General features: G+C 47.8%; 4 protein-coding genes and 1 non-coding gene across 5 annotated transcripts; 2 read left to right on the forward strand and 3 right to left on the reverse strand.

Annotated features, from left to right (window-relative positions):
- Positions 1-2,912: 2,912 nt before the first annotated feature.
- EV420DRAFT_1648849 (uncharacterized protein) lies at positions 2,913-4,261 on the reverse strand (the record flags this gene model as incomplete). The annotated part of the gene is made up of 10 exons (XM_060478222.1): positions 2,913-3,029; positions 3,077-3,114; positions 3,163-3,227; positions 3,275-3,401; positions 3,460-3,518; positions 3,568-3,641; positions 3,693-3,746; positions 3,798-3,866; positions 3,920-3,953; positions 4,008-4,261. The coding sequence occupies 10 exons, from the start codon at positions 4,259-4,261 to the stop codon at positions 2,913-2,915; spliced, it is 891 nt and encodes a 296-aa protein (XP_060325128.1).
- Positions 4,262-4,950: 689 nt separating this feature from the next.
- EV420DRAFT_1340284 (Mob1/phocein) lies at positions 4,951-7,009 on the forward strand. The gene is made up of 5 exons (XM_060468922.1): positions 4,951-5,298; positions 5,348-5,483; positions 5,531-5,613; positions 5,662-6,737; positions 6,787-7,009. Exons 1-5 carry the CDS (start codon positions 5,006-5,008, stop codon positions 6,891-6,893), a joined length of 1,695 nt encoding a protein of 564 aa, XP_060325129.1. The 5' UTR covers positions 4,951-5,005; the 3' UTR covers positions 6,894-7,009.
- EV420DRAFT_1574483 (uncharacterized protein) lies at positions 7,010-7,759 on the reverse strand (the record flags this gene model as incomplete). The annotated part of the gene is made up of 2 exons (XM_060474420.1): positions 7,671-7,759; positions 7,010-7,608 (listed from the first exon to the last, which is right to left on the reverse strand). A coding segment is annotated over exon 2 (238 nt), but the record flags the coding sequence as incomplete, so codon positions are not given.
- A 3,841-nt stretch (positions 7,760-11,600) lies between these two features.
- Positions 11,601-11,706, forward strand: EV420DRAFT_t245. The gene has a single exon. It is a non-coding gene; the product is annotated as a tRNA-Val (tRNA).
- A 3,610-nt stretch (positions 11,707-15,316) lies between these two features.
- EV420DRAFT_1722461 (uncharacterized protein) lies at positions 15,317-17,252 on the reverse strand (the record flags this gene model as incomplete). Its single annotated transcript, XM_060479780.1, has 8 exons — positions 16,874-17,252; positions 16,714-16,815; positions 16,591-16,617; positions 16,429-16,536; positions 16,325-16,383; positions 16,075-16,115; positions 15,701-15,790; positions 15,317-15,668 (listed from the first exon to the last, which is right to left on the reverse strand). Exons 1-8 carry the CDS (start codon positions 16,896-16,898, stop codon positions 15,317-15,319), a joined length of 804 nt encoding a protein of 267 aa, XP_060325131.1. The 5' UTR covers positions 16,899-17,252.
- Positions 17,253-20,079: the final 2,827 nt, after the last annotated feature.

Genomic DNA, 20,079 nt, shown 5'->3' on the forward strand with positions numbered 1-20,079 from the left:
ACCTGACAAAGAGGTTTGTGAATTTGTTATATTGATTCGTTACACGTCTAACATGTCTGCTTCATTCAATCTAGGGGAGGAGATCGTATAGCTGCACCGCCAAAGACTGTCACAATCTTATCGGCCCCGGTGTTCGGTGGCGTATGTGTGATCCATGTAGGGTGCAAAGGAAGGTCTTGCAAGCGCGGCGTCGAGCCGAAGTTGAACAAGAATTGAGAAATGCGGAGAAGGCTTGGCAGCTACAAGCGCAGACCGATGCAGCCACTTCCAGTTCGCCCTCCGTGCATAGCCCAGTCGCTGCTAGGACGAGCGGGGTTGATACGGGCATGGCTAACTTATCTAGCACCGGAAATGCATCAATCAATGGCGGAGAGAATGCAAATCAGCCTACTGCAAACACCGACGAAAGTCCTATGGGCTGTTTGACACCAAACGAAGAAAATCGCAGTATGTTCCTCGATGGTGTTGAACCAAATCCTGAGCTTTCTGCCCCCGGTGCAGTCGAAGCCGCTATAAACGAGGCAGAGTCAATTGCAGTAGAACCTACTACGCCAGCTACTGATCACAATATGGAAACGCAAGGTTCCAAGGGATCATTGCAAAAGGTAAGCTCATCTCATCCTTTTGTAATGGCTTCACTTACTAAGGGACCATAACCTAGACGGACGACAAGGAAGCACCTCTTTTTACACCTATTGTTGGTGATCCCATACCTTCTTCTACCAATGACGATGCCTTACCTGCACGGAAGAAGAGGAAAAAGAAAGCAGATGAGGCTTCTACCCCGCCTGTAGCCTCATCCACACCCGCTCCCGCGCCGAAAGCATCAACGTCTGTGACGCCCCAACATCATCCTGAGACTCCCCATCCTATGCCTTACCCGTACCCTCCTCCAATACATGCCCAGTATCCCTACCCGTATTATATACCACCATATCCATACGGTCTGCCACCGCCTGCACCTGCGGGATCTGGAGAGTATCCCGTTTATGCAAATGCTCAGCCATATATGCATCCTTACCCATATCCATACCCACCACCTTACCCGATACCTCCTTCTCAGTACCCATATCCGTCTCGTTATTATCCTCCCTATGGCTCAGGTCACTATCCCTCGTATTCCCGTCCGGTTGCGGGATCTTCTCCAGCCGTAGCCCCGGTACCCCCAGGACCGTTTATTCCAACTCCTGCACAAACGGTTCAACAATCGTCGTCGCAGCCATCAAGCTTGACGAAGACGACTAGCGTTAAGCAATCGTCGCCTCAAACGAAGTCTGCTACTCCTTCAAATCCCCCGGCCTCCTCCAGCTCTACACAGTCAACGCTGCCTATCGCTCAGTCGGGAGGTGTGACGACTGCAACCATACCGCCTCCCCCACCCCATCCGCACCATAATGTGTTCCGGCCATCACCTTACACGTCAATGTCGATCGAGCCACCCCTAATCACTGACCCAGCCGCTCAGGCATCGACTTCTCAGAATAGGTCATTCAACTATTACAATCCAGATGTAAATCTTCTTGCCTCTCTGATGATCTGTACAGTAACAATTTTTACAAACAGGCCAAAGTTAGGAAAAGAAAGCCTGCGGATGGCGAGCTACATATACTTATGCAGGTTCCTCGGGGTGCCCCAGCTCCGTCATCTACGACACTCACTAACCGGTTCATGAAAGAACCGGCTACGAAGGAAACCTCTATGGATTCTTTGGGACTGCAAGCGGCACAAGCGGCACCAACGGCACCTGTCATCGAGAATCTCCCATCGAACCCTGGGCCGGCACCTGCTGACCGTGAACCAAAGACGCTTCTTCCTGTGAGTACATCACTCTTTTTTGATATGCCTACCATGACCATTGACAACATGAACAGCGTTCATGTGCGAACAAATCATGTCACCGGACAATTCCAGGAAATGTTCAAGGTACTATGTGCGAGAAGTGTAAGGCGAAAATCAAGAAGCACCAAGCCAAAGCGAAACAGAAGTATAAGCTGGAGCCTCGGAAGGCTATCGTCGCTACGTCTATCGGTGGTGCAGCGAAGAACTAGATTCGGACTAATGGGCACGAGGGATGATTTAGGATACCACACGAAACACTATCTAGGATGTTTTCATATTTTCATTGATACCTCATATAACTTATGTTCATGAGTGTACATTACGCACAAAGCATTGCGAGCATCCACGTATTAACGGTAACCCACGCATGATACAGTAAATTTTATCAGCAAAGTGACAATGTTCTCGCAATAGATGATTTTACAATGTTTGACCCAGCTCGTAATACATCATAAATCCGTACATCTCGAAGTCATCGACAGCAGGCTCAGTCGGATCGTCAACCGGTGATTACATGATATGGAGGCTCCGCTACCAGCATAGCCAGTCTAATATAATGACGGGGCAGTATGAATCAAAGAGATTTGGTTGATTTAAATATTGCTTAGCTAGCTTCGTGAAAACTGTAGTTACAACGAGGAACAGACTTGGAACAAATCATCGAGACGCAAATAAGAATATAAAATAGAAAACGAGAAGTCCAAAGGAAATGAAGATGTAGGTTCGAAAACGGGGGTGCTATAAGTCGCTTGTCACTATAAGTATTGCCGCATAAAGGTCATGTAAAGCGTCGCAGGAGCAAGTCGTAGAGACGGAAGATGAATTGATCGGAAGGCAAAGAGAATCTTGGTGGATGACAGAAGAGCCTACGATCAACGTTTTTTTACTAATCGACAACAGTTCGCCAAAGTTCAGTGTCCAGCACAGCTGCGCGAAGGAGACGCTGTTCGTTGAGAGTCACATGAAATATTGATAACTGCATGTCGTGAATGGTTTCGAATCTATCAAGCTACATGGATGCTGATGCTGAGTGATACAGAGATTACTTGAGGGGCTGTGGCAGGAAAGGACTTCTAGTCACTTCGGACGGAATTGTCTGGCGTGAGGGAGGGCGTCGAGTCTTTGCGGTAGGGCTTCTTGGGAGATTTCAAAAGCCGGCGGGTCCATATGCTCCAGGTACGGAAGATATCCTATACGACGTCAACCTCCCTTGTCATTTAATAACAGACTGACGAACCTTTTGCATACCGAAGATAAGTACCCCAAATACAGGTACTACCATGTAAATCAGATCATAAAGATTAAGAGAAAATGGAGACATACACCATGCCATGATGATGTCGACGAAAGGTCCTGTAGATAAGTCGAATATGTATATAACGCCTTCGCTGAGTAGAGTTAGGTGTGGTTTGTGGAGATGCGGCAGGGAACATACGCAAAGGCTACAAGGGTGAGGAAGCTGAATACCATGACACGAATGACCACTTGTAGGGTAGGTATTGAAATGGTACTTGTCGAATCGTTGTCGTAGAGGTTACGGCAGAGAGAGAGACCAAGGGATACTAGGGAAACAATCAATGAACACAACTTGAGATACCCTTATACACGTCTTAAGCAAACCTTGCACAGGAAGCATTGAGGAGGTAACGATAACCACAAAAAGCGAGGAAATCTTAGGCCTGCACATTGATTTGAAAATACCATCATGTCCGACGGATGATTACTCACGGAATTGCACTACTAATTATACAATATGACGAGTTACTGAGTCGATTGACGAGTGATGAATGCGCCAGACCAAACTGAAGAGATGATGTGAAGAGGTCCAACGGATTCAAAATAGCCGTACGTACCAAAAGGAAGCCAAAAAACATGAAGAACCAGATGACATATGGCGCTACAAGTAGCTACGCAGATGTTCACGAGACATATATCCAACAAGTTTTCAAGAGGCTTACGACGATGATAGTCTTATAATTGGCTTCTAAAGGGGGCCTCGAAATCCCAAAATGAACGTTATACCAGCTCTACAGAGGGATGTCCAAGTCAAGGGCAAAGTCAAAAAATCCGAAGAACACACATGGACCAAGAGTGAAAGCGTAGTAAGTGCAGTCCTGAGGTCAAACGAAAGTTTAGAACTACAGGACAGTGTGCAAGAGATGACCCACAGCGTCGGTATCGAGTATATCAGTGCCGCTTGAGTAATACAGAGGCCATGACTTGGGACAGGATTCCGATCGCTTCCTCCAATGAAAAACAGCAAAGAGTACGAGAAGCAGGAAAGTATCCACGAAACGCAGAAGGTGTACCAAGTTGAGCATCTTTTGACAAGAGGAGAGAAGACGACCGTTAGAAAGATAAGCGTCATCCCGATAGCACCTGATAGTTGAAGGCCTATGAACGTATAGAAGAGTGTTGGCATGTTTCGTTAGAGGGATTTCGGAACGACACGTCTGTTTGCCCGGGAAACGCGAAAGAGAACCGAAGAGCACCCTGCTAGTCAACGGTTAGACAGATACTAACCATGAAAACAGCTTGAGTAGTAGCATACATAAGTTTCGATTTCAGAAAACACTACAGAAATATGAGATCCGAAACTTTGGAGAAGTAGAAAGGAGAGAGAAAGAGACTTTGAAGTGGCGGACCTCGGACCCGGCGCTCGGTGACAATCAAACGCAACTATTAACACTGCCACTCGGAAAAAGCCGAGCATCATTCAAGCTTAAAAATTGCTCGAAAAGCTTGTGAAGAGCTCAAAGAAAAAAAGGCTCAAGACCTTTAAAATTATATAAAGTGATACCTATCCCTTGGCGAGAATTAATGAAATATATTAAGTGCTTAGGCTGCAACCCTCAGTTTACTCACCAACTTGTCACCAACCCTTTGGCTGACAAAAAAATACCAGTCCGAGCAAGTGAGACTGTTCGACTGTAAGTACTACATCGCTTTTTGAATTGAAGCAAACTTCTTCTAGTTTACAATTCTTCGATTCTGAGGATATATATAATATTTAAAGCAACGATTTGAAGGCGATCAATGCCGAAATAAGCCGAGGCGGCGCTTCTGGGGGCTGCCGAGGGGAAGATTCTCCCACGCACCATATTCTTCGAACCCTAACTCTTCTAGCCACCACGAGGATTATTATAGAGAAGAAGATACAACTGTCATGACCACCCTTATCCAGAGACCTCTACGGGGCTCCCGAATCTCTTCTTTCTACCCTGTGAAAACTCTCCCGACACTTGCTTCACTCGACAGCGCTTTCCAACTGCAGGAATATATTTCGCTTCTAATTCGTCTGGATGTACACGACGTGGATTCCATTGTTGCTGTTCCGGGAAAGGCCGGTAGCAAGGAACATAGCGAGGAAGAAGCCAAACCTGAAGACAAGGATGGGGACAAGGAACGGAAAAGTGAAGTTGTAGTGGACCAAGCATGTTGGATTTACGAACAGTTACGGTATGGGCTCCATTGTTTGATGTCTCTACATTGTCCTCAGTGTACGCAGGCGACTGGCGCAAGATTTGACCCACCCTCTAATAACAACGCTGCAGCAAGAATGCACGCGTTTGACATGTCCTGAGATGAAAGCTGGAGAATGGCTGTACCTCTGTGTGGCTCATGGTACGGACGGTGCCATGGAGGTCTGTCTTTCTGTCTTTCCTTTAATTTCTTCTCTCACTGTTACTAGCAATGCTGCGCGATTGATTACATTCTTCACACCTTGGACAGTGCAACTGCACTTCTCAATTCTCCACGGGCGTTCCCTTCACGGTAAGCCACCATAATCACCCTTTATCTCCTTCTTCAATCGTCATGCAGACTGCACATCGACAAAACTTCTCATCGGCACTTCACTTCCCTTGCACGCCGGCTAGGTCGCATTTTCTCACACGCGTACTTTCATCATCGCGAGGCATTCGAACAAGCAGAAGCTGAATCCTCCTTGTACGCCCGCTTCCTTGCCCTCACGACAAAGTTCGAGCTCGTGCCCGCCGAATTCCAGGTGATACCACCTCGAGTATCAGACGCCGATGCTGAGGTTCACCCCCCACGTCTCATGGCGGCGGGTGTAGATCGTAGTTTGGAGGAGGAGGCAATACACCGTGATGACGCCGAAGAAGATTGGACTACTTCAGAAGGCAGGCCAAAGAGCAAGAGTCCACCAGGTCTGAGGAACGAAAGTCCTCGGAAGTTTGGGCGAAATAGGACAGACACAATGATCTACAGTGAGGCGGCTAGCGTGGCAGAAGAACTGGCGAAGGAAGAAGAAGCGACGGCACCTGCAGCTGAAAGACTTCAGAGTCTATCTCCGGAAACCGTCCCCGTTGAAGAACAACTTCCACCTACTGAAGCGTCCAAAGAAGAGTCAATGTCCTCAGCGAAGCATCTTCCGACCGAAGCTAAGCCCGAACCGCCATCAGTAGAAGCTGTTCCTTTACCAGCTCCCGACGCTGCAGAAGCGGACGCACTTTCGGAACGCGAACATACACCAGCACCCCCTGAGCTGATGACGCTGTCGACTGTCCCGCAGCCGATTTCAGAGCAGCTAGAACTCTCTCAGCCAGAGCCACCGGCTACCTCTGAAACATCCACGGAGGCAGGAAAATCACCCACAGACGAAGCAGTCCTACCGCCCACCACTCAAGCGCAGTTGTCTGCTGAAATTTCAAAAGCAGCGCCTACTGAGGAACCACCGCAGCCTGATCCAAGGGAGACTGTAGATGATTCCGATAATGTCGAAGAGTCTGTCGAGACAAAATCCGAACCACCAGTCGTTGGAACATTGTCAGACCCTCTTAACATCCCTTCTGAGGTTCCCGCCGAACCTCTCGTGGAATCAGCTGCCTCCGTAGTCGACGAAGTTCCCGTCGACACTGCATCCGAAATCCCAACCGGTAAGTTTGCTTAAGATGATGATCGCCGATTTATCTAATCGTCCTTTAGATGGCTCGAAACCGTCAGAGCCAAGTCCTAGTTCTGGTGTTGAGCAGACTAACCCAGAACCTACAGAGGTAGAGAATACAGCTTCAAGTGGAGGCGTAGGATCATGATTGTCTGTTTCGTCTTTTTTTCTAATTATATTTTGCTGATCGCTGGCTTCGCGATGTACAACAAGACTGAGCTAGGAAGCTTTCGACCTCTGAATAGTGTTGCATCTACGACACCGATGCCTTCCATTCAATATCGCTCATCGGCAAAGGTCTGGTTCCGCAACAGAAATGTTGTCAAGTTTCAAGAGGATCATTTGCCTGTGACGCGTGCGAAGGCACCAATCAGTCCGCAGTCTCTGTGGATGTGTTGAACAAGGCACCTATAGCCGTCGGCTTTGAGATTCTACCCTATCGTCCATTCTACGGAAGGCGTCTGACAATCACCGGTCCCTGACTTTTATGAAGCAAGATGAGTGCACACTCAGCACACGGTAAATGTCTTCAATTTCCAGGCAGAGAGTCTGTTGCGTGCGTGTATCGCTGCTCCAGCCCACGGTGAAGACGGAGGTAGACATGTTACGCGCATCAGAAAAAACGAATTCGCTTCGTGTGAGTGTTCCCCTTTCGGCATGCTCTGGTTTTGCGGCCCGTTTTTTGCCCTGCAACGAAAGCAAACACGAGAGGTGAAGTATTCCGAAGGTGAAAGTCAAGATGTGCATATGTTCAGTGGGCGATCATGGTGCTCTTCTCATTCTTCCTGTTCTCCATTTCACTGTCTATCCCCACAGGACAGATTGAAACGTGACGAATACAAATTATACGAAAAATGTGATATGTACGTCGTGTTCGGAACATGAGGATCACTGAATGAAAAGATCATTTCCGACATTTCATTAGCTCTCTTGGAAGTCTCTATACTCGCAGCTCGGGATGCAGGCTTGGCAGATCCCAAGTAGCTGATAGTGGAAGAAAAGCAATTCGGCTAGACATAACATCCGGCTCCAGGCCGGCGGGCCTCAATCTTTTGACTGATGTTTCTCGTGCCCGAAGCTTTTGAGCTTCTTCGGTGCTTATCGCTAGTTAACCTATGCGGGCACGCTGATTCGTCCAAGGACCGCAACACATCTAACAAAAACTGAGATCAGTGAATCGTTTAACTACTCGGCCATAGTAAGGTGTGTCCGATGTTTATTGAATATCGACAACTGTTGATTGTCCATGCTATTAGTATCATGGTACCCCGATTCCAGAACTGGCAGTAGCCATACCTCTAAGCTCTTCCTTCTGTCCTGCTCTATTATGGCTTCTTCGCTGTGCGTGAATCTACTATCTATATAAGCCACAGACTCAATGAGATCGTCACTTGGCACGAACGAAAATGATGGAACAGTAAACCCTTACTTATCGGATACTAACTCGCCTAGACTTGGCCACCATGTCGGACTCGTTCACGGGTTCTGGAATTTTTTGCGTACTCACGAACAGTCGCACCCGAAGGTCAACTTAGAACCGTGCAAGCTGAGAAGGGCTGATTGGAATGAGTGTCTTGTACGACTTCTTTTGATTCGCCACACCCACTAGCTACGACTCGGTCCACGCGATGCACTCCTTTCTGGCCAAATATCTGGGCTCTCGCTCATGATCTGACGCGAGCGAACGTTTCCCGCTCGGAACCGTCGGAGTTCTTGTTAATGTTTGCTTCGGGCCATTCGTTTCTTGCGAGAGATCGCAACGCGCCAAGGAGAGGATTGAGAGAGTCAGTATCTCCACATGAGGTAGTCTAAACGCCTCTTGTGTTTTCCCATTGCTAATTGGGGTTGGTGTTGATGGTTTTCAGTGTACGTAGAACTGCCCAAGTGTCTAATTGACATAACGCGAATGACTACGAGGACCGTTGACGAAAGAAGTATTGCCTCGGACCGCCTCCGTACACGACAATAAGTAGTTCAAACTCTATACGCTTATCTCTAGTTAATGACTCAGCTTCGGCGGCATATCCCTAGGAACGCGGATATTGTTTTCGCCCTTCTCAACGACATACTTAGACGCCCATAATTATTTCCCTCGAAGCCGCGCCATCCATTTCGAGAGCATTCATCATTCAAACAAGACAATCCTTGCTTCTTAAGTATTCCCAGTCCGCTGTACTCGGGCGGCTTTGGGTTGAGGCAATTTTCAGTCCTGATTGCCGCTCAGCCCTCTATCACTAGGTCTTCTTTTAAGACCACCCGAGTCGTTCGCGTCGCGTCTGCACCCAGGTTCCTGGAAGGCTTACCGGCAGCTTTCTCTGCTAATTTGATTTGACACCCCATGCGGGGAGAAATATTACTGGAAGAGTCTATCTCGAATCTGAATATCCCTTCCAAGTATAAAGCTTTAAAGTTGAAGCTCAACGAGCGCGTGAAGGTAACGAGCGTCGGGGTGTACATTTTCCCATGCTTGTCGATCAGACCCAGGATAAATGATTTTCTGATCCAATGGTCGATATTATCTATGTTGCGGAGCTGATTCTCCTTTCCTTCCGTTCCCAATGCGAGAATGACATTGGCAAAGTCGAAATTTTAGGTGAGACATCAATGCATCAACCGCTGCGGCACTAGCCTCAAGCCTGTCTCGGTTGTTTCCGTTCAATAGGAATAGGATTCGGACTGTTCCGAACTGCGTCAGTACCGTGACTTGTTCCTCGACGAAGGACATCCTCGAATGAAGGACATTACTTCGTCTTTCCACCAACAGATTCTGAAAACAACGGTATACCCTGGCACTTGGACTGGAATTGATGTGCCTGTGACAGTCATTCCGCAAGTCAAAGTACTCTGCAAGTTATGTTTAGTCTCACTCATCTCAATTTAAAAGTGATTTTTCTCATAGCTCTATACTTGGTACCAGGATATGTTGACAGTTTAAGCGCTTACCACCCCATATGTTCTATGATGATCGATCAACCCCGCTATCCCTTCACGATACCACATGAACAACGTTAACCACTTGTCGTCCACGCTCTCTCGAAATATCCTCTGAAATGTTACCATGCGGTGATGAATTTAAGGACTAATTACAGTAGACCGCAAGGCAAAGTATCCCTGGCTAAAATGAGGGGGACACTCCGGAAGCTCCCGTCGACGTCAATATGCAGGATTCAAGTTGTAACTCCTCGTCAAGCACCTTTAAGGGTGCTAACGGGTGAGACTGCTAGACGTGAATATTTCTATCAATCTCGTGTGCACCTTCAATCAATAGAGGATGTCTACGGAATTTCAAACGCAAATCCCACAGTGTTGTCCTGCCTACCGCAATATCATATCCCATCAAGAACCCTCCAACGATATAAGTACTTTCAAAAAAACCACTAAATACCACATGAGTGCAGGAACCTTACAAGCTTCAAAGGACCTCCCACAGGCTGCAACCCTTCATACAACCCCTGTGCATAATAACCTTAACATTGATGGCCCACATTCCCTCATATTCCGGTTCAAATGTTCATATGGCACCCGCTTAATTGGAGTATATTTCCATCAGCTACCATCCCTGGATCCTGTCTCGTAGATTCGAATCTTTGGAAACAGGACAAATTGGCATAACCCTAGATTTCGTGCAGGCCATGCAGTCTGGCCCTCAACGTTGAACCGGTACCGCTCGAATTTCTCTTCTGCTTCTCCGGCTGGGCTCACTGACGAGGGGGATATACGCGCTCACGTGAAGAAGCACTCCCAGCGTGGTTGTATCCGGGTCTTCAGCGTCTTGGGCAGGATGTAGTCTTTGACTGTTTAGTTGTCCTCCGTTGCTCTCCGTTCTATACGACTTGCCTATCTTTCCCTGCGCTTGTTCTACTCTTTTATTCCAGGTTCAAGATCATAACATGAAGAGGTCACAAATTTTTTGCACACTGTCTTCGTAGGTTCGATTCACGTCCGGATCTAGACCAGCTGAAGATAACCCTCACGCAGCGCAGATCTTGTTGTGGGTCTTCTCTAGTGGTCCGGGATTTTGATTAGTATACCGCCGTTGACGCGTCTTCGACTGCTTTTCGACTTTTATCACAAAACACCGGTAGGTGTCGTTGATAGGGCCTAGACGTAGAATCGTTCCTTGCGAGCTCAACATGCGTAGCTACGCCGTGACAACCCAGCATCTTCAACTCCATCTAGCCGGTGCCGGTACGTCTTGAGGAGCGGGCCGCGGCTCTCACTCTCGAAGGTCAGCTACTGAGGTTCCAGTGCCGTCGATCTGCGCCTTCCACGAGGCGGTCCACTGAGGTCTTTCCATGCCAATAAACGAGGCTATTCGAATTGTTGATAACAGCGGAGGAGAAGTGTCCTATTTGCTCGTCTTGCCCTCCGCGGCCTACCAAGAGAATCAAGCGCTAGCGCTAGTCACAGTGTTCCTGAGTCCTGACAGGTTCCAAGTGTCAGCGGGAATTCTTCATGACCTTTTGGACAGTTAGTGTCCGCTGGATGGTTCTTTAATTTTGATTACCACGTTTATGTATAGAATATATGTAGTTCGTAGGACAGATGAAACATAACGACCTTCTACCAATGAGGGTAACCAGAGACGTGACCGCAGGCGTCTACTCCGAAAGAAGCATTGTTTGAAATTCGAAGCCTCCCGCCTGTTCTTTCTAAGCACTCCCCTAATCCCAGATGTTGTTCTCAGAACAGTGTAGTCGTCAGGTCGACATGGTTGTATATTTTCCCGCTGTTCGATATCGTGGGATTGCTGATAGAAAATATTGCTACCTTTCAGAAGTGTCCGCAACAACGGTTTTGCAAGACACCATGTTGTCCTATGGATATAGTGTACTATGCAACAAATCTTTCTATCGGTTGATTGGTCTAGTGGTTATGATTTCTGTCTTACACGTTTATCCTCGGTAGCGGGGATCGAACTTATACACAGAAGGCCGCAAGTTCGACCCTTGCATCAGCCATCGTTTTTGTTCGCAAAACGCAAGTTTATCCACACTTTTGCGGGGAAATGAGCCGAAAGGAACTCCAGAACACAAGAATAATGTACAACATATAGGGGAACATCAGTTACTGAAGTAATGGAAGTAACGATGTTAGGCGCTCAAGGCCTCGGAAGTAGGATTGTACGTATCCCGGTGGTCGCAGATCCAGTCGTGGCGGAGAGCAAGGGACCGGCTGTCGGTGGGTGCCTGCGCTTCGTCGCGCACAGGCGCCGCGGATTGAGTGTGTGACCAGGAGCATGAGACCAAAATATCTACGAACTTGGCGCCGGTGGTACGGTATCCAAAACGGTAACAGATACCCAGAGAGATGAATTTGTCAAGAAGTATTTGTCCGTGTTGCGTATCCAATTTAAATTATCCGCATCTGGATGTAGCTAAATCGGTGCAAATCTGATGTGAAGGGCCAAATGGATCTGAGGGAAAAAACACTCATAAGGAGAGGGCCGACGATTCGAAAATCCACCCTAGACTTGACTTTTGGCCCTCAAACACAACACGCCACCAGCATCCACTCTCCTTACCACAACCAAGTCTAAATACTTACCATGGACATTGCCCGTGCCGACTCTCCCATTCAGGGTTTCCCGACGGCGCCTTCTCCATCACCCAACCCCCTTGTTTTCCCGTCACCCGACTGGGTACGCGCCCTGGATAACCAGACTCCCGATGAATCAGTTCCCGACGCGCCTGACGATGTCCTGGGCATTCGAGGCAGAGGCTGATCTCGTCTCTCTTGTTCACCATCTTTCCTTCCCATCCCATTGGGACGATGCTACCGCATATTCTCCCACACTCTCAAGTCGTATATCGACAGACTCTCTGCTTACCATTAGCCCACTCCCCTTCCTCTGCCGGCAGCAGCTCACATACACTCGTCAAGACACGCTCTTTCGCGTCGCTGAGCCTGTCTCCCAGTGGAAAGCGGGAAGCCGTGTATATCGTTGAGGATGATGAATGAAGATGACGATGGTATGGATACGGTGGAAGACTTTACTGGAGGATGGGCATACAGCTGTGAGGAGGAGATGCCACCGTCACGGTTTTCAATGGACGAAGACGACTATTTCCCTTCGCCACAGTCAGCCTCACCCATCTCAACGCGATTTAGCGTTAGGCCAATATGGCCCGTGCGATCGCGCTGCAGTCTCATTTTCCACACATCCACCACCGCCACCACCAATGCCGCCGTCACTGCCGCCATCACCGTCGGCAAAGAAAAGTAAACGGAAAACAACGCTCAGCGTCCTCAGCAATATTCATCTCGGCATGTTTTCTTTCTAGATTATATATTTTATTGCATCCGGATTCATCGTTTTCTTGTTTACTCACTGGACCAAGCACGCTCCTTCTCTTCGCTTTGTTGAACATGCACACTCATTTGTATGACCACGCTCTTTGCTTCATCTCTCTCATCTTACGCATACATTGACTTGTTATTGTACCGCATTTGTTCCGTATGTATTGATATGTATTTTAGTCCTCATATTAGACTTGCAAAAACATTTCACAAGCATCAGATATCGATTTCGTGAAGACGCATGTCCGTTTCTTCTCCCTTTCCTTCCTGTTTCCCTATGATCGGTATCTTTTACGGTATTGATACATCATGCCTGATGGTGCCTTCTCTTCAATACGGGGAGTAGCACGGCCAATGTCGTGTTTATGCTTGACGCCCAAACGTACACCTGGCAACCCTCATCTGGTGGAACTGACGTCAGGCCGTTCAATTGCACTCTGCCAGCATCCACTTTCATACCTTCAATGTAATGGTTCTGTCTACCTCGCCCAAATCCGGTTTAGACAGAAAATATGTACGTAGCAAATGCTAGGGTCATCTCTGATCTCTCACACATGTGTCGTCAACTGTACACAATCGCTCGATCTTTCTGCCTGGACCGTAAGATTCCGCCGCACTTCGGCATTGGCAGTTCTTCAAAATTTTGTCTCTTCTTCAGTATGGACTTCAACTTTCCTCTTTAGTGGTGAAAGTTAAGAAGTGTAAGACCCAGGAGATCGTGCCTAACCAAGAGCATCTGGGTACTACTCACATTGCGCTGGCATTTCATAGGCTTATGTTCTGGACTGCGCCGGCTTCCAGCTTCCTTGTGGCGCAATCGATATGAGGTATCCAACGCCTGAATTTCACCGGGCCATTTCAAAAACTTACTCAATTCCGCTTTCCGTTCTTATCCCGCCGCCGTTGCTCTCAGTCCGACGCTAGCTCTGAGGTTCATCACCCAAGTTCGATATCCAAACTCTGTTACTTGGACTGCGAACTAAGATATCTCCCCCGACTTCAGAACACCGACTTCTGATGCAGCATTATTGCGTAACAACCACGGTCACTCGACCGAGCTCTCACTCTACCGGTCGTCGCAGAGGATTCGCAGGCACACCACTGTGGCCTGTGAATCATTGATGATGACCTTCGGTGACACTTGTAGATGTCGGTTTTTCGATGTCAAGGCCCGATGATGTGTGATAACCGATGGCAAAAGCCGCATTCCCTCTGCCTCCACGTCTCCACCGAGGAAATGCTGGCCCAAGTATACCGTGAAATGATAACTCTAATGTCCGACGTTTGCTGTGCTTGCTGTGTATACATTCTCCAGGCGGACCTTCCCCGTGGATCGTATGTCTTCGCGTGTCCTCATCTAGACCTGTGGCGGAAAGCCTCCGACCTTCCTGGCCAGTGACATTTCGGCGGAACGGGATGCTCGGGATACAATAGCACGGCGTTTCTTGTCGTGACTGCGTCACTTGTTCGGGCTCCTCGAGCCGGAGGCAATATGTATGCGATGGGATTTTATTGCTACAATTGTTCTTACGGTCTTTAGAGTTGAACATTGCCTTTATTGTTCTTATGCATTCCCACACAAATTCAAGTCGTCTGTCCTTTCTCTTCGCGGCCCAGTTCCTACCGCTGATTCGGGAACATCAGTCTCTCCTTCGAGTCGCAGGTGCTACGTACTCGCTCTGAGCAAACTGCGGCCGTGCAAGATACAGCATCACCAGATACTAACATGTGAGCCCGTCCGTTTTCTTGCAGTCGCCGACGGCTTGTTCAAGGAAAACTTTCACAAATCTCACCGAAAGTTTAAACCAGGCTTCGGGTTTCACGCTCCTGCTCGCTTTGTCTGTGGCGTTATCACGGGGAAACATCTCCCACCTTCTCTTTCGTACCGTTATGCTTCTATCAACGGACCTCGGCTGAAGGAAAATCGAGCCGGTACGGAGTGATGATCCGATGGTTTTTCTGCATCATATTATCTTCTCTTATGGTCCTTCGTCTTCATCTTGCGGGGTTCATGACATACAGGACTAAAGATATCTTTTTTATCGAGCCTGATATGCGGTCGGAAGCGCGTCCCGACTAGCCGGGTATTTTTTGTCCTCGTATGTTCTACTCGCAGATTCAGCTGAAACATAAGTAGTAGAGAATAAAAATGAACGCTTCGCGTCCGAAGATCACGATGCTCATCGAAGCCCCGCCGAGTCTGCATACGACTCTTCTTGTTTAAGGTTTCTCCTTCTCTCTTCTACCATCTTGCTGACGAGAACCGCCAAGTCAGGGAACTTGATTTTCCCCGCTACTGATACTTATTGACGGGAAGTGCTTCAAGTCTATGTTCAGAATTGATATATCCGATTCTTCCTTGGCCTCTCCTATCGTGGGTATCTCTGATGTTGACCGGCAGTACTCCATATCCACGCTCAGAATTGGGACATTTCCAAATTTTCCTCTAAGGCTCTTGCTAGTAACATTATGAATATCTCTCTCAAATCCAATTCTTTTCTTGCGCCCGATCATGGTTTTTATCGTCGGGATTAGGTGAAGCACATGTACAACCCCTCCCCCGGACCGGTACCGAGCATGTAAACTGTTCTCCCGACTTGTCGCAAAGGTTATCTCCCTCTCGCTGGGAAAGTCATCGGGACCAACAGAACGAACCAGCCGCAACCAAGTAGAGGAACATCATAGCCAAGTTCTAAGTTCTTTAACCACTGCCAGTGACTCCCTGGGAGGATTGCATCGCGTGTGCTATTTAAAAAGTACAGGTATCAAATCACATTCGATCCTCTGTGATCGTAGGTGACATCCTCCATTAATTCGAAGGACCCAGTGATCTCATGACGTCGTTTGGAGGTGAGGCGAAGAAGCTTTTCGTCTTCCGGTACCGTGCTTGTCGTTCGGAACGACTTGCGGGTTGTCCATGTCTTCGACGCGGCTCAACGTATTTTGTTAACCGATGTGCGATCAAATCTTTCTGCTAGTTTAAAACTCAATGTAACTTTCTCTATATTTACCTAGAAAGATGAACTTACGTATAGATGGAAACATGAAAGACGAGTTGTTGAGTTGCCGTCTTGTAGAATACCAGCAAATTTAAACATGATCGAAAAGCTCGGACGCGAAGGATGGCCAACCTTGCAGGCACTTATTCGTGGCGCGACCATACCCCAACGGTCTTGACAGAACATCCGTATGATCGAAGGCACTGTGGGTTGGGGATGCATCGACGATGACTTTTTCATGGCGGCGTACTTTCTCCAGTAAGATTGTATCGTCACTTACGGTGCCTTTGAACCACTGTAGATATCCGGTATTGAACAGGTGAGCTTTGAAACTCATACCTAAGACGTATCACGATAAGCACGAGGGAAAATAGACATTCACACCGGCAGTAGGAAGTTCAAACCTTAACCAAGATTTGGTAAACGTGAATTGAATCATCCCGAATGCACCAGCACTACCGTAAGTGGTCCAACGTTGCGCCATCAACGGACCTGAGAGGTAAATTAAGAATGCGGAGCAAAAAATGGGGACTGGGGGTTACATACTCACTGATGGCAATTTACCACCTTGCACTGGCGGGAACAGTCAATTTTGAAAGTCGGATGCGGCCGCTTTGCAAAATTAGAGGTTTATTATGATTATTAAAAATCATGATGGAAGGTACGAACCTTTGCTCCGCCATCGATCAAAACGGTACGGAATCCCGCTCTTACAGAGGGGCGGGTAGATGGTTGATGCAGGGAGAAGGTCAGTCTTCAGCTGATGACGGTCTATTAGAGAGGCCTTAAGGAAATTGTCGAGAAAATAAGCCAAGGCTGAGTGACCCACATGCTGGCCCAGACTCGCCGGACATTACTTTGATGTATCGCAAAGACGTTAGTTCCTTTCAATTTGTTTGCGTATACCAGGGAAACCCTGACCGAAGCTCTTGTTGAATAAAATTACTGTCAAGACGTCTAGGTATGCGATGATTGTGGATGCTGACACCCGGTGCATGTCGCGTTCTAAGAGCACATCCCCAGTTAAGGCGCAGGGGACCTATTTGGTGCTTAACTGGCCGTATCTACCCCAGAGCGGCTATACGGTTGAGTACAGGATTCCCCGTTATAGCGACCCCACTCCACGAGAACAAGGGAGTATCTAATTTACCATGCAGTCGGCAATCGTCCTAACGTTATAGAACATCGTTGTATGACCGGAGTCGGATAGACTGCTTCAGAGTCAGTCGTCATTTCGATATAGCAAGTGGCTTCAGTAGTAAACAAATTTCGTACATTGCATAATAAAGAGGAGGATTATGAACGTCATGCAATATCAAGTAGATAAAGTTGTCTTTTGATTATGCCGGCACCTGGGAGCAGAACGGACTGTTGATCATTTTTTAAGTTGTATGATGTATCTGACGCTGGGAAAAAGGTCACTGAAAATAAGACGCACCTTTGTAGCAAAGTCACCGGGCTGGGTGCACCATATCACGAATAGCGAGAGTTAAATTGTCCAGTGTCTGACGCCTTTGGTTGGAGGTCGGCCCGATCTCCGGAACGCTTTCTCTGCGGCCCTTTCGGCCTCTGTAACACCCTTCCTGCTGTGATACAGTGCTACATTGTAACTTTGTTTGAGAAGTTTACTCTCGCACGACCCCTCAAAATTATTTGGTACCTTTCAGCAAACAGAGTATCGAAATTTTTAATTGTAAATCACTCACAAAAGTTTGAAGATCAGGTTCCTCTTTCAACCCACAAATTGAATTTCTGTGCCAAAGGAACATCGTTGAAACACTGATATCAAAAGTACTCTAGGAGAAGATAGCGCAGGATAGCACATGGATGGTATACACATGGCAGGACTACATCGGGAATTTCGATGACAGCTGGCAGTCCGCATATCGTGTGTCTTGATTCCGAGACACTCATCAGAAAAGAAACGTTGATGGATAAGTACCTGACAATCAGGAACTAAAAGCAATTGGATGTCAGTAAGATACCTGGCAGTCATACCAGCAAGCTCGAAAAAGGGACACCATGAATTTTGACAAGAGAGTACCTGTGAAGTTGCTCAAGTTGCTTTACTAGTGCGTATGTAACAAATGCAATGTCAACTGGTATGTAGAACGACCGAAGGCCGACGCGTTGCAGACGGTGCCTCATGACCGTTAGTGACATCGCCGGCGGTGCTGTGGACTTCTGCCATCTGGTGGCAGAGGAATTTGTACCATTGATGGCATCGTAGTGTCATGTTCCTCGTACTGATGACGCATCGAGCCCCAGTTACCTTCGTTTAATACCCGCACCAGAGGGTCCAATTCGTATTTGACTAGCTCTTGTAACGTTCACGCCATCATGATACGTCCTGATATGTCCGCAGCGCCAGCGAGAGGCGCTACTTATGGTTGCGAGACAACATAATCAACATGGGAGTTGATGTCTTAATCAGGACTACTTTTTCTGTCGGAGGCAATGACAAAAAATTGTATCCCACGACTGTGGGTTCAGTAGTGCATCAGGCTCGCGCGTATGATGGTGGGGAGAGGGGATCCTGACGTCCATATCGTAAAAAGAGGTGCTATTCATCCGCTTTCGCAGCGCTCTTCCAGCGGCCTCAATCGTCCGCATATGAGATACAGTGCCATGCTATTGTGCGATGTAACGAATCTGCTCTGAATCTTAAAGGGCCGGAACTCCGTGTCAACATGCTATCTAGATCACTGTTCAGTGAGGTAAGAATGCTTTGTTCATATCGTCTTGGTTTGAAGCATATCCCATGTCCCGTATCGTCATCTCGGAACTTATAACAGACAAAAGTCATCTGAGGGTCTGCCGCAACTCTTGTCGTCCTCCAACTCTAGGAGCCAGAGGAGAGATCGTTTTTTTCCGTTCGCTTCCGAACCGGGATTTCTTCTACTCCTGGCCGCAGGTGGATCAACGTCAGAACGCGAGGAATAGACATATGGAGAGCATACCTCTTGGGCATATGCCCGCGACGTCGCGCGACCTGAATACCTCCATTGGCGGGAAGGGCCCATGAAACAGTCTCGAAGCGCTCCCCGACAAAAAAGTGCTTAAATCTGAGCTAGCAATGTTCAGAATCTAGACATCTCGATAGTTCACGACCAGAATATGGAAACAGAAGCACTTATTGACCGCGAGAAAAGTGAAGACCAGAAACCGATCAGAGGATACCCAGCCAGAGTAGTGATCTCGCCACTCCTGGGGAAGTCAATAGTTACATTGTTATGAACCATGGTCTGTATGCCTGGGGATCAGTTCTTCTCGCCGCGACACCGGGTCCCAGGACGCCGGGAACAGTGATACCGTATGCCCGTTCCCCGAAGAATCAGATTCGGTCGTACTAGTCATAAGATGAGCTCGAGAATCCATAAAGATGGTAAGTTTTGGGTTATCAAGAACGAGAGAAGCAAGCGCATTGACAAAGTCAGGATAGGGCGAAGTCTGCAAGAAGATGGCGGTTGCGTGAGACTATTCAGATATATCTAGCAGAACCACGGAAACGAGCGACGAAACTGAAGGAATGTATTGTCAGTCCTGATAGGTAACCGTTTTTCACGGGTCAAAATACAAGGAAAATGATTGCCCACAGAAAAACCCGTCGGGGATCTCGGCTATGCTAGACTGATTTGCCGTGCTCAAGCAGAATTGTATCTGTTATCCGACAGTTTCTACCCGACCCAAAATAGCTGCTAACCAAGAGCGAGCGTGAATCCCATCCAGAAGCTGTCGAGGTGAGAACATCAACCCCGGTAAGGAAATCACGCCGACGATTGGTTAAGCCCATGTATATGTCGCCATCAAGGGCACACACGGTGAGCGTTCAGAACTGAGAAGCTATATGCAGTGGATTCCTTGCAGTGACATCTGGCGACCATCAAAGAAAGAGGGAAGTTGAGTAGAATGTTTCGACTGGTCTTCTTCAAGCAGCGGTGATTGGTCCCGAAACCGGAGTACGAACGTAAGTTCGTTGCAGGAGCCCCAGACAGAAAGATCTCAGGTCAGAGACGGCAGCACAAGTTACCATAA

This window comes from Desarmillaria tabescens, assembly GCF_030435595.1.
Source record: "Desarmillaria tabescens strain CCBAS 213 chromosome Unknown EV420scaffold_54, whole genome shotgun sequence".
Taxonomy (NCBI): Eukaryota; Fungi; Basidiomycota; class Agaricomycetes; order Agaricales; family Physalacriaceae; genus Desarmillaria; species Desarmillaria tabescens.